This window comes from Ornithodoros turicata, chromosome 1 (genome assembly GCF_037126465.1).
Source record: "Ornithodoros turicata isolate Travis chromosome 1, ASM3712646v1, whole genome shotgun sequence".
Lineage (NCBI taxonomy): Eukaryota > Metazoa > Arthropoda > Arachnida > Ixodida > Argasidae > Ornithodoros > Ornithodoros turicata.
In genome coordinates, this window is record NC_088201.1 from 45,287,189 (window position 1) to 45,300,810 (window position 13,622).

The 13,622-nt window shown below is 47.0% G+C and overlaps 2 protein-coding genes across 3 annotated transcripts in view; one reads left to right on the forward strand and one right to left on the reverse strand.

Annotated features, from left to right (window-relative positions):
- Positions 1–13,622, forward strand: part of LOC135378148 (kinase D-interacting substrate of 220 kDa B-like) — a 116,791-nt gene that overhangs the window by 4,097 nt on the left and 99,072 nt on the right. The gene's annotated exons all lie outside the window — the stretch shown is intronic.
- Positions 2,811–4,297, reverse strand: LOC135378388 (uncharacterized; the record flags this gene model as incomplete). The annotated part of the gene is made up of 3 exons (XM_064611422.1): positions 2,811–3,740; positions 3,838–3,988; positions 4,179–4,297. Coding segments are annotated over 3 exons (1,194 nt in total), but the record flags the coding sequence as incomplete, so codon positions are not given.

The following is a 13,622-nucleotide window of genomic DNA, read 5'->3' on the forward strand; positions in this document are numbered from 1 at the left end:
ACGAGCGGTGCAAGCCTCTTTGCTCCATGATACCTTCGCTATAATCATAGTACGTATCCTGCATGCTTCCGTATGCAACTGCGTTCCCTATTCTGTTTTGCTGGTTGTGGTTGCCTGTGTGTTTCCTCTGTGTCGGGGTTACTAGCGGCCCCCGGAAACATGGTCAACGTTCAAAGCGCAGACACTGGAGCTGCAACACACATACATTGGATGATGATGAGGTGGGCGATTCACCGCCGCTGAGGCGGTGAAACGCCTATCCCTATAGCACATATAGCACAATATCCCTATAGCACATTGGGAACGGATGAGGGGATGATGATGGGGGGGGGGGCACTTTCAGAGATCCGTCACCAGACAGGTGGAGCGCAAGTACTCCGCAAGAAGACAGAGGCCATGCATCTGGTGGGCAGTGTTCGACCACGGTTCGAGGATCTTCACGAGGTTGAACGGCCGTTTGTCAATACGTTGCATAGAGACTTGCATCAGTGCACGCTCGTGGTGATACTGCCCACAAGCCGGGATGACGTGGTAGAGGTCGTCGTGCACTCCACAAGTGGGGCAGAGGGAAGACGAGGTGGAGCCGAGACGGTGTTTAAAGGCATGTGTAAATGAAACGTTGAGCCTCATGCGGTGGAAGAGAGCAGTAAAGGGGCGCGGTAGTCGCGGAGGACTTTCGAGAGAGAGCGTGGGGTCTACATACGAGAGAAGGGAGTGGGCTATGTCGTGTTGCCATTGAGCCTGATCTTGCGGCCGGTGGGTGTCGAAAGGAGTGTCTTCGGTCGCCCGGAGACATCATTATCGGAGAAAAAGCTGCGTGCTGATGGGCGCTCAAGGCGTCTCTGTCTGCTTCTTCATTACCCTTGATGCCGGGGATCCACTGCAATGCGACAGTGTGCCCTGCAACGGCCGCCTTCTTATAAACTTGCAGGATGTCAAGACAAGAGGACTGAGAGGTCTGCGTATCCCCAAGTTGGCCACACACTGGAGCGCGGGTCTTGAGTCTATAAAGACGACCCAGGACTGAGCTGGGCTGGCTGATATTTTTTTTTGCATAGCAAAGAGAATGGCCTAGATCTCGGCACACGTAGATGATGCTCTGTGCGAAAGATGGTAAGCAGGAGACTGACTGAGATGGAATGACAAATGCCGAGTAGATGACCCGTCAGTGAAAATCGACGCTGACGTCGTGTACCTGTTATTCATCGCTCCCAGGGCACGCTGCTTGGCGACACACGGGGCAGCAGATAACGGAAACAGTGTTTCTTGAAGAAGCTTATGATACGGTCAGCCATGTATATGTGCTTCACGTATTGCTTCGTGCTGCTGTACCACGCAAAGCCTTTACATGGTTGGCTGACTCCCTGCGCCATAGACAGATTTTTGTCCGCACTCGGGATGACGACACACACAAAACCAGGGCGTTCCACAAGGAAGCGTTTTAAGTCCAATGCTATTCCACCTGGTTATGGAGGATCTCAAGCGCTGTGTTCATTGCAAGGTAGAGATCTCTATATATGCTGACGTATGGACCACGGGGAAATCCAGGCTCGCGATTCAGCAGCGTCTTGATCAGTCGTTGGATGAGATCAGTAGCTACTTCATGAATGCTGACATGCACATCTCGGCTAAAAAGTCAGTTGTGCTTCCACTCACCCGGAAGCGTTTGCGCACATTTCCACTGTCAATTGGCAATATTACACTACGTCAGGTCAGGTGTCATAAATTCCTGGAGATCACCTTGGATTACAACTTCTCATGGACAGCCCATATAAGATATCTAGAGATGCAGCGCTGGCTGAACGTCCTTCGGCACATGCTTGTGGGCCATCTTGGTGAGGTCTCTCATGAACCATAAACGGTCACAAACACTGTATTCATGGCCCAAGTCACTGCATTCAAACACACGCGTGATCGAAGTGTGCGTTACTAGCAGACCATTTCTGTTGCCATAGTTAACGCGTCGGGAGCCGTACCTCGGAAGCCCTGACGTGGACCTCAACCAGACCCATTGGTTCGTCGGCATCCATATTTATGTCAGCATACCGCATTTCGATGTCCAACTCTATCAGCGAGTCGGCAGCAGTAGCGGAACTGCTTGTACTCGGCGGATAAGCCCTCTCCCGAACTCCCGCGGCTCTCTGGCGGCCTCCAAGGACATTAGTCACTTCGGCCTCACAGCTCCGAGAACTTATTGGCCGGAAGACACCAAAAACACTGGCTATGGCTCGGCTCCAGTCGTGTCCCTTTCACTGGCAGTGGCGACGAAAATTGCGTTCGTCGTATAGAGAAGGTGGCAGAATTGCTATCAGAACGAATTGGCTGGTGATGATTTGGCCTTGGATCCCAATATATTTGATCAGGGTTGGGAAATTGGGCTCTTCATGGAAGGGGTCTTCGACGATGTAATACGTGCAGATTCAATACTAAATGTTGATCGAAGTGAAGTTGTTTTGAAGTCTCCTTGCGACATTATGTTCTGTTGGCTTCGCCTTACGACAACTTTGTTTAAAACGAGGATAACACTCACGGTAAACTTACGCATCCCTCGTTCCGCTGCTCGGAAATCGGCTGCCGTGTTCGGCCTGTGTGCGATTCCTCCCGCTCGGATTTGAAGTATAAGTGCCTGACACGACTCTGAGGATCAGAGCGTCCGGTTGAAGTTACCATTAGTGAAAGTTTGTTAAGAGCTTTAATCTTTGTAAAGACGTAGGTGGCCTGGCTCAGTTTCATACCGTATTTATCGTTCGAAATATAGTGTGTACTGAAAAGGAGTTATTCTTCTTTGTCTGGCACAGTTATGGGGGGCAGGGGTTTTACAGGCCGGACACAATAGCCTTCAGCCTAGACACTTTCTTTTCGCTCCTGGTGGTCACGACGTCGCGGGTAACGCTTGGTATTGCCGCACTACTTAGGAGACTGCAGCCAAGTTGCGCAGCTGGCAGTAGCTGTCGAACGCGAAGAAATAGCATGGTCGTTGTGACGCAGGATCCGAAGAGAAGTAACAATATAATCGAAACGAAGAGCACAAAGCCAAGAACCGACATACACACACCGCCTGTTGCCGTCGGCACAGTTCCCACTTTTGGAGTTCTAACCAATCCTGGATCATCTAAAGCAAACAGGTCTTCCGGAGAAACGACACGAATCTCTCTTGTTACGTGTGCTGGTGGGCCAGATTTTGTTGAAGGCAGTTTCGAAGACGTATGATTGTCGTCGTGCTGCCTTTTGCTCCGCTTCGTTTGTTGTGGGCATATATAAGAGCACTGTCTGCTGCACATCTCTACGTTGCATTCAAGGTGCACTTCGACTTTGTCAGGAAACTTGAACGCTTTCAAGTATGCGAATGCCATAGCGCTTGCTCCAGTTGCTCCGGTTTTCTTAGTCTTCTGCCATGGGCCCAGCAGCTTAGGCTTAAGTACGCAGCCGAGGGCATCAGTCAACTGGACTGCGTGGCTTATGTTTCCGTCGTGGGCCAGACAGCCTTTGATATGAACGTCCATGTCATTGCCGAGAGCGTACACGACGACTGTGAGTGTGTCCCCAATTTTCACTACACCCGTCACTGGAGAGGCGAAGGGACCACGGCCTAATTGGACGTCCATAAAGGTATCACCGGACGTTCCGGCATAGCGTGCCTGTAGAACGTTAAGAGTGTCGACGTGGAGAGATGAAGATACGGTGCGGTCGAAGTGGCCATCCCAAGAGCAGCGGAGCTTGCGAGCAGTGTCTGATGCGTCCTGTAAGCACGCACAGCTTGAGGTTGGTCAACAAGAAATTTGTACATACAGGTCCACTAGAATTAATCCAATGGCAACAATATAGCAGCCGACGTACCTGTATTTCTAATTCATTCTGTACAACTATGGTGCTTTCAATTGAGGACTCGTGCCTGCTCGAACCGCCTTTGACAAGACATGTCCCACAGCGATCCGCCTGCATCGTGAATCGCACGACTCTACTTGGCTTTCCTTCAGGGCCCACATGCCTGGTAAGACAAGCACAAGGCAACCATCTTGAATAGACCGCTACCGCGACATTTGTTAAAGCTATCACGTAAATGTGTGCATGTTAGTTCGCCTCTAAGTTAGCGACCATCAACAATGTTGAGTTAACTCGGGCGCCTCGTGTACAATTGTTACTAAGCGTTGCCCTACGTGAACGCTTCTGATACTGACCTGCATTGTGGATCGTTAAAGAATCCTTTTGAATAGATGACACCTCGAAAGGGCATGTCGAACGTCAGTGAAACGTCCAAAGACTTCTTGGTGCATCGTACGTCTACGGACAGGACATGTGGGACCAACGATGACTGCAACGGCAGGTATTCAAGTAGGTGCGTTTCCAGGACAGACAGTGGATCCAACAGCAGCTCTCGTATATGACTTCTGTTTTCGCTGCGACGGGCTGCAGCCTGCGGTCTGGACATCACCACCTAGCAAAGAGCAGAGATGGGCAAAAACCACAAACTTGTGCTTGAAGTATAGTACGAAGTTACTGACATCATTGGTACTTGAATTACAGTACAATGTGCCGTATTTCAAATGTACAAAGTGCATGGCAAAGTACTTTGAAGTAAGGTATACTCGTAGTGTACAATGGAGATTGGATCTCCCCTATTCAGCGCCGTTCATCATCTCACCGTCAGGACACATCTCGTCCTGTCCATTGTGCCTTGGGGTAGTGGGCCGCACCTCATGTGGCGAATTTCCTCGTTCATCATCATTAATTTATCTGTTGTTGTTGTTGTTGGATCGCTCTAGGTCCCACTGTGTGATTGTGACAAAAAGTGAGAAACGAATTATCCATAGTCAAAACCCTGAGACTGAGGGACACCCAAAAGACACGACACTATTGGACTTCTGTCGTGTCGGTACTGTGCCCTTCAGTCTCAGGGTTTTGATTATGGATGTCCGTCATCATCACTTCGTCTGCTTCCTTGCCATCTTGTTTGAAACGAATTATGTTTCTTATTGACATGTTTAGCAAGCGCTTGCTATGAAGCATCATCGGCTCGTTGACCATGGATGTGGAATGAAGCATATGCAATAATTGTATTTAAATGCGCCCCAGCAATCGGCTGTGCTAATGCAAAGTATTATTCCTCGACGTGTCCATGTTCCCTGTGTACAGCGATGTGGTGGTAGTCCCTCGGCATAAATTCAACCAAGAAGACATACTTTAAATAAAAGAAGAAACATGCCAACAGATCGAGTTTTGCACATTTACCCACATTTGACACTGTTTTGGGACATATCAGAGGCTTTCTAAAAGCATGTTCGTATTTCCGTGTTCCCGACTCCGACAGGCAGACCGCGCTTTTTCTTTCTGTAAACGACACGCCCCTGCAATACTGCAATTTTGTTTGTGAGGGATTACGAAAATTCGAATTCCGTATCTAGCGTATGCAGGGTGATCTTGCAGTCCCCGGCAGCTACTTGCTATAAAGCTGTAATCGCCCTATGGTGCCTATTCTGACCTCGCTGACCTCGTCAACCGCCAAATTTGACAAACTGTTTTGTGGTATTTTTGCCGTCTTCGACACCCACACATTTATGGAATTGAAACTGTCACGCCAAGTTCCCCTCGCTCTGGAAACAAATCCGTCGCGATACGTACATGGAATTGGAGCGAGCACCGCCAGTTCTTTTTTGTTTTCTTTTCGTGAACCATTAGAGACTGGAATGACCTTCCTGAACAATGGTATCAACGAGTCATGGAACAGTTACCGCCTAGAAGTAACTATAAGTTACAGTTCTTTTTCGAAAAAAGTAACTTAGTTACATAGCTATACAGTTACTACTTTCAGCAAGTAACTAGTTACAGTTAAGGTAACTCAGTTACTATACAGTTGCTTTGCCTACAAGTCAGGACAGACCACATTATGTGCGTAGGCAAACAGTATTTTATTTTCAAACACGCACGGTATTCTTAAGTGTCATCTGAACGAGTTGCATTTCCATAACACTTGGTTTTCGAAGTTTTTATCACTAATCTTCCCACGCTTGAGCCCAAAGATGCCCGTGCCAACACTTATCAGTCCTTGCCAATCCTTTGGACTGGTGCACTAGATGGAATTCTGGTGTTGAACAACACGAAAAGCTTCCTTAAACCCGCAGAATCATTCAGGAGCAGCGGCTGATGGTGATGGTGATGTGATAAGGAAAAAAATGGGGATGTGTGTGTGTGTGTGGGGGGGGGGGGGGGGTCTGCGGTTGATTTTACAAGATTTCGGAAGATGTCACACTCTCACGTACTAACTGAGTTAGAGTAACTAGTTACCGAGCATTGGTAACTATAAGTAACCGTTACCTTTTCAAGAAACGTAACTAGTGACCAGTAACTACCGAATATAGTAACTAATTACCTGTAATTGAGTTACTCCCCATGACTGGTCTCAACGGGCGATGCTGCCAAATGCAAGGAAGCCTTATGGAAATATTCTTTGCCGTGAGTGGCTAGTACATGTCCACGTGGTATACATCGTCATGTTCTCTTTCTTTTTTCTTTCAAGTAATTTCCTTATGTTGCCGTGCGCACTCTATCTGCCACTCCGTTATGTCATACCCATAGTAAGGGGTCTTTAACAAAGAGATACATAAATAAATTTCCCCCACGTTCGAGCTCGGATTCACCTGTGCCAAAGCTGCTGCCAGTACGACGATAAAAGCCACTCGTATCCTGTGCCTGGTGCGCTCTGGAATAAGTCAAAATAAAAATCATGTTCACATAGCTATCTAAACATTAACGCGAGGCAATTCATTTTATTGTGCACAACGGAGTTCTATGGCCCGGTTGTCAAAAGACGTAGTGAGCTGAGTTGTGAAAACGCTCCATGCCGCAAAGTTCACTGCAGTTACCAAATATTACTCTGGCCCAAACGTTCTGCTGAAACGCTATGTGCTGCTTCAACGCAACTTTTCTGTGTGTCTCCTATACAGCGAGAACGACGCAAGAAGTTAATGAGTTTTGCACTACGTAAATATTCGACATCAGCAGGGTCGGTTTCAAGAAGGAAATGTGAATGGCCGCTGTGGGTCACCGGTGACCATTCGTGCAAGACGCTTGTGTTCGTGGGACGAAAACTTGCTTCTCAAGGCTGGCATTTTTTCGGCACTATGTTTCAGTTGCGGTAAAAGAGAAGGAGATATCCTTTACTATTGCAACCAGCTTTGTATCAGTGTTTCTTGTTCCCCTTTCCTATATACTGTCACAGTCCGAGTCTTGAAGAACTACCCCATACACGACACTCAAATGCAGCCGAGTACGTGTACTGGCAAATGAAGAGAAACTCATCTGGTATACAATCATTTGCTTTAAAGTAGTAATAATAATCAAGTACGTAACGAAACAGATATCCAGAGTTACTTATTGCATGCCATTCAAGAGAACTTATCAAGAGCACAAGCTTAATTCGTGCCATGTGCATTTTTAGTATGCACAGAGCCATAATGCAAAGTAGTTTGAAAAAATCCACACCCAATTATTTGTAGGTGTGTCTCGTAGTTTGCGGAATTCTTTTTGTGACAGCACTTTTTCCCTCTTTAGCAAAGCTCCGTACAGTTATTCCAGTGAGCCATCCTGTGTTGTCGTCCTTTCCGTCCTCCGGGAAACAGGTAAGGTAAATAACAGAAGTCCAATCTCGAGTGCGTGAGAAGTTGAACACGACATCGAAAGTACATCATGGAAGACAGGCAGCTTGAAATGAACGATTGTTCTTAACTGCACGTATCTGAATGGCGCGCATAAAAATCACATAGTCGTGATCCATCGTTTCACGACCCTTATTTAGCTGCTCATATGCGGCTTTCAAAAGAAGTAATCGACCATCGCACAATAGCCTATTTTTACTCCCAGATATCTCTCCCCAAAGATATGGATGCACAAGCCTTATGGCGTAGGAGCTCAAAGACATCACGTTTAGCGCGTTCCCGAATATCGCGACCGTCTCTGTCGATGCACGCTTATATTCAACCGAACACACTGTACTTTGCTCAAGGTGAAGCAAATGGTTGGAATGGCGAGGCATTTCAGCTAGCGTGCCTCGAAATACTCCAGTTGCGCGTCTGCTGGCCATTGCTCGAGGCCCAATTACCTAAACGAAGAAACGCTTTTCAACTGTCAGGTGGCTCTGATGGCGCATTCCATTTGCAGAGGTGGCTCAACGTTTTGCCCCGGGTAGGGGTAAAAAACTGTCCCATTGGCAGAATGGGTCAGGCGTTAAATGCTCAATTGGCGGAGCATGTCCTTGGGGCAAAGTCAGCGGAACACAGGAGAAGGGGCATGCGCGCGATATTGAGTACGGTGATGTTTGAGCTTCTTTTTTATTTTTTTCTCGTGTGTCGCGCAGGTTGTCGTGCGTCTCTTGAGCATTGGGAAGAATTGAACGTTTATATGGCGCGATTCCGAAACAGTTCGCTGAACCCCACGTGGCCAAAGCAAACCCGAGAAGGCACGCGGGTCATGCGCTACACGCAGAGCGTCCGTTGCACCTTGAGCGAGGGCTTTGATGAAGCAAAGCCGTACACCCCGCCGGGAGCGTACACTTGAATCCCACCCAGTGGGGGGCAAAAAGTGCTCTCCCACTGGAATTCTCCATGAGTATCGATAAAATTAGTTCATATATTGACGATTGTGACGTCACTGTTAATGACCGCAGCCTGTCTTGGGATCCTAAAAAGATCCCTCGAAAAGGTTATGGGATATTGAGCAACGAGTATAGGCATGTCCCTTCAGTTCGTCCTGTAGGCCGCGTGGTTTGCCCACTGCACCTGTGACCTGATGCTGATTTTGCACTTTACAAATAAGTTATGTAATAGGTCAGTTTTCTTAGGCATATACAAGGTATTCATTTTTATCCGTCGCAGACCTTTTCTTAACATAAAAAAGCAGTGACATCTACAAAGATGCCGTTGTTACAGGTGGTTTCTATGGCCAGGCAAGCATCCTGTCGGAAAGCGTATGTTTACTACTGGACGGCTAATTAACCCAAATTCATGAATTAACTTCATGAATTAGATATTTTCGGGGAAATTCGAGGCAGCAGAATTGGAGCCAGTCCTTAAACGATCACGTGCCATGAGATATAAATCGCAATGGAGTAGGCTCTGATCTGATGGCCCCCACCGGTTTTTCGGCCCAGATAGCCCCCCCCCCCCCCACCAACAGCATCAGATAAGTCGCCGCTCGAGAAGTGCGTAGTTCTGGTTTCGGCTCATTTGCATATCAAAATTTGGCGATTTGTAGACAACCCTCTGTTTACAAACATGTGACTTCACGAGAAGACCGGTTCGAGGTTATATTTTGCTGTGGTGGGCAAGAAGCGGGGAAAATGCGTTGCCTGATAGGCTGATAAAGCTGATAGTGCCCACCAGCATGCTTTGCACGGCGGCAAAACGTAATCGATGACGTAGAGGCTCAGGTCGTCTATACCCCAAGGTACACGGGCTGGTTTCAGGATTTTTTAAACAGTGGGTGGACTCAAACAATGATTGCCTCCAATTCTGCTGTCTCGCATTTTCCCGCGAACATCTAATGAAAAAAGATAATTAAGGAAATTTAGGTATTTATTGGTCCAGTAGTTACATGCGCTTTCCCACAGGGTGTCGGTCTGGCAGCATAACCCACCTGCAAATTTTTGTATGAAAAATCTGTAACGGATAAAAATCAACACCCTGTATACTCCGCTTGTAATATAACAGAGCGTCTGTGGTGGCTTTAGGTTTTTGTGGTGGTAATAGGAGTGGCAGGTCTCTGTCACGAAGGGACCTCGTTCCCCCTTCTCTCTCTCTCTCTCTCTTTGATGTTCTTTAATCCATCCATATTACCTCCATTTTGGTACGTTGCGCACTCTAAGAAAAAAAAGGAGTAAAATGGGGCGTAATTGCAGCTTCTAGTCCCCTTGCAGTTTAGTCCCCTGAACCTGAAATTTACTCCCCAGGACTGGCAAATAGTCACTGAACTTCGCAAATGATCTCCTGAACGCGATAGTCTACGTAAATATGTGCTGTTCGTGAACCTGATGGAATAAGGCTATATAACTTATCTAACTTAGCAATTTTCCACCCACACAGAGGAAAAAATAGTTAGAGGTTCTTTCTTGCGAAATTGTGCCCTATGCATCTCGCAAGATTTTATATCACTCGATATATCACGGTTGACGGTTTGATTCAAAGTATTGTCATTCATGCACATGAATTATGTACCTGGGACAGATTAAACAGAGCGTGAAATTCTGTCCCCATTCTGTTAGATTCATTTACTCCCGTGCATTTACTTCCTAAGCGGACTAGTTTTTGTGGAAATGCATTTAGTCCCCGAGAGAACTAAAAGTCCTACTATTTTTTAGGGTGTGACAAAATAGAGTTTTAGTGCATCGTAAACTATCGCCTTCGCGCACATACCGGATAGCGTGGTGGTTCTATGCATTGCGCGAAGCTCTCTTTGCTTTGCGCGTGCGCAGAACCACCAACGCTATCCCTTACGTACGCGAAGCGAATAGCGTACGATGCACTAAAACTCCCTTATATAATCATAGACAATGCCGTAGTTGTCGGTCTATAGGGGTCAAGTTTTGTCCGCCGTATAACATTTTCGAATTGTATCTCGCTGCGAAATCGATACATGCTAGGCGTGACGTGAACAAATGTGTTTTGCTGCGTTTACTCTTTTCTTCGCTACGTGAAAAGTGAAGTGACCAGATGTAGAGGCGATAGAGATAAGATGCTGACAGTCATGGTGTCCACGGAATGTTGCGCTGGCGTGATATTATGGTATCTCGCCCTGCTTGGTCATTTTTGCTCCTGTTTACGACCGTCGTTCACGTGAAACATGATGTGTAGGTTCTCCCGCAAGGAAGAATAATAACGCCCTCAGACGCACTGCGAATGACCGAAGTCCGCTCGTTTCACTTCCATCGGGTCGCCGAGCCAAACAGAAAGCGTACTTCGTTCATTCACGGCGCACTTGCGAACGCTCCGATCGCGCCGCGCTGCCAAATACGATTTTTTCGCGGGCTTTCTTAGTGAGGTTTCTGAAGGCGCTCTGCAATGTTTCAGTTTACACACAGTTTGGGAGTTGTTTCCCCCTGGGTCCTCTACCTGTATATAAATGTCCACGTGTATTTTAATTCTACGTGACAATAAAATTCACAATTCACACGGCTATCAAATAGATACTTTTAAAAAATTCGTAACTAACTTTATTTGATTAAATAGGAACAATACGACGCTAAGCTGATTGTGCGAGACACTTGCCAATAATATGTAAACTATTTCGTTTGCGTGTGATCTATACCGTATTTTTCTTTTTTTGAAGTGCGAAATTTTTTCTCGATATGAAGTGAAGTCAGGCAAAGCGTGTGTCCGTGGCAGTATCACGCGATACGCTCACTTCTGTCCCTCTCCCATGAACCCCACTTGGCTTCACCGTGACTTCATGGCTTCACCGCCTGGCCTCCATAATGTCACTAAATGCGGTGTGGATGATCGCACGATCCCCCCCCCCCCTCCCCCCTGAATCCGCCACTGTTATGAACAGGTGATTGTGAAGTTTGCGCTCCGGCTCTGCTTATATCCAACAATAGTGCAATGTGAGCATGCAATACGGTGGACGTATGCGCACTGTGTGTACGCTATTTGGTCAAAATGACCACAAGACCTCCATAACTTATTTAAAGCTACGTTCAATTTACGCTGGACGCCACCCACATATCCTTGAAGTTCGTAAAGAAGCTGATGGCGCCGTAGTATTGTACGGAACGGAACAAATAAAATTCGCGCAGCATCACATGACCAGTATTTCGCACACGAGCAACAGTTGACAGGAAAGCTGCAGTCGCTTAATACATTTAGCAATAATAAACAAAAAGAGAAGTGCACGTGGACGACCTTTCAACCATCTCATGATTTAAAATATGAAGAGAGACGAATTTAGTCGGAGAGACAGTCCGTGAGGCTCCGTGTATGATCATTATCATCATCATCGCCATGTCTCAAACGAGATGTTAGCGCAGGGGTTTTCCCAGGATTTTCATGTCGGGGGGAGGGGGGTTGGTATCCTGTATAGGGGTGATGGCACCCATATTTGCTGACTTTTCGAGCTTTTTGGCTTTTCTTTAGAAGGGCGGGGGGTGCAACCAACTTACTAGGCGGTTTCTGGTTTGGGAGGGGGTACTGGGAAAATTCCTGTGCTTGCGTATTATACTAGGAAGCTCGAAAAGTAAGGTCTGAAACGCTAGAGTGTTGCGCGCACCGTCAACACATGCACACACACACAAATGGGATGATGATGTGTCACCGCACCGTCAAATGCAAATGACAGTCTAAGTGAACAGCGTAAGTATACAGGAGGCGTTGTAAAAAAGTGCGCATTACCTCCCGGACGAAAATTACGGAATAAAATTCGCCAGTAAAAGTCGTCATCGACCGCGATTATCCCGTAATTTTCGTACTGGTGGTAGCCGTGTCTGAAGAAAACCTTCGAGTAACGTCGAAGGACATGTAGTGCTAACACTAACCTTGACGTAGAGCAATATCTCCATTGGGCGCCCACATCGTTCGCTACCGGACGACTGGTGAGTCGCATCGCACGGACTGTTCCCATGGCTATCGGACGGGACCGACCATTCAGCCGCACTGACCCATATCGGTGTCTTGCACGTTCAGATTCTCCTCGCCATCGATACCTGAGGGGGAGAAAGGCTGAACTTTCAGCAGTTGAATTTGTTTCAAGTATATAGGTTGTTCACCCTTTCAGCGGCGAATTTCTTTCTGTAAACCTCGCCGCACGCGGCATAGAAGAATGAAAGCAATACTTCCGTTGCAAGTATCCCCCTTATTTTGACTGATTTAAATGATAAATGCACGGTTAACCGTCCTCTTACGGACGTGAGCATCATTTGTAAATCGAAGATACATAGACCGGTTATTAGAAAGGTCGTGACCAAGATAATGATCGTTCGTGGCTTCACATCGCAAGACAACAATGATCATGAGCGATGCCACAGTGATCGGTTGATCAACCAAAAGCTCGTGAATACAAGTTCCTAAGAACACTAAAAATATCATTCCAAGTATCGGGAAAGGAAACGTAAAAGGAACGGAAAGGAAAAACGAATGGTATGTGACTTTTTAGCACTATTTCTTCCATTGACGTTTTTAAAACTCTTTCCGCAAGTTGTGGACAAAACGAAAGTAAACAAAACTCCTTCGAAACTTCCGGCATGTGTCAACAGCCGAGTGAAAGTGGGAAGGAACGAGGGCTGACGCTTGGCTAAGGCTTGCTAGCAGTCCGAGGACCAGTCGAAAGTGACTCCGTTGAAGTGATGTGAGCAGAGCGATCAGAAAATCCACAAGAGCTCCATCATACCTGAAGCCTGCGTCTGGGCTAGACAAACAACCACAGACACGGGACTGGGCGTAAGCCATTTTTCTGGCATTATGCAGTTCACCACAAAAATGGCGTACGCCCAGTCCCGTGTGTGTGGTTGTCCCGCGTGTGTGTGTTTGTTTGTCCTGCCCAGACTCAGGCTTCAAGTATGATGGAGTTCGTCCACCAGCTGGCTTGCTGTATATGTCATCCCTCAGGTGCTCATTAATATTATTTGTCGGTATCGGAAACTG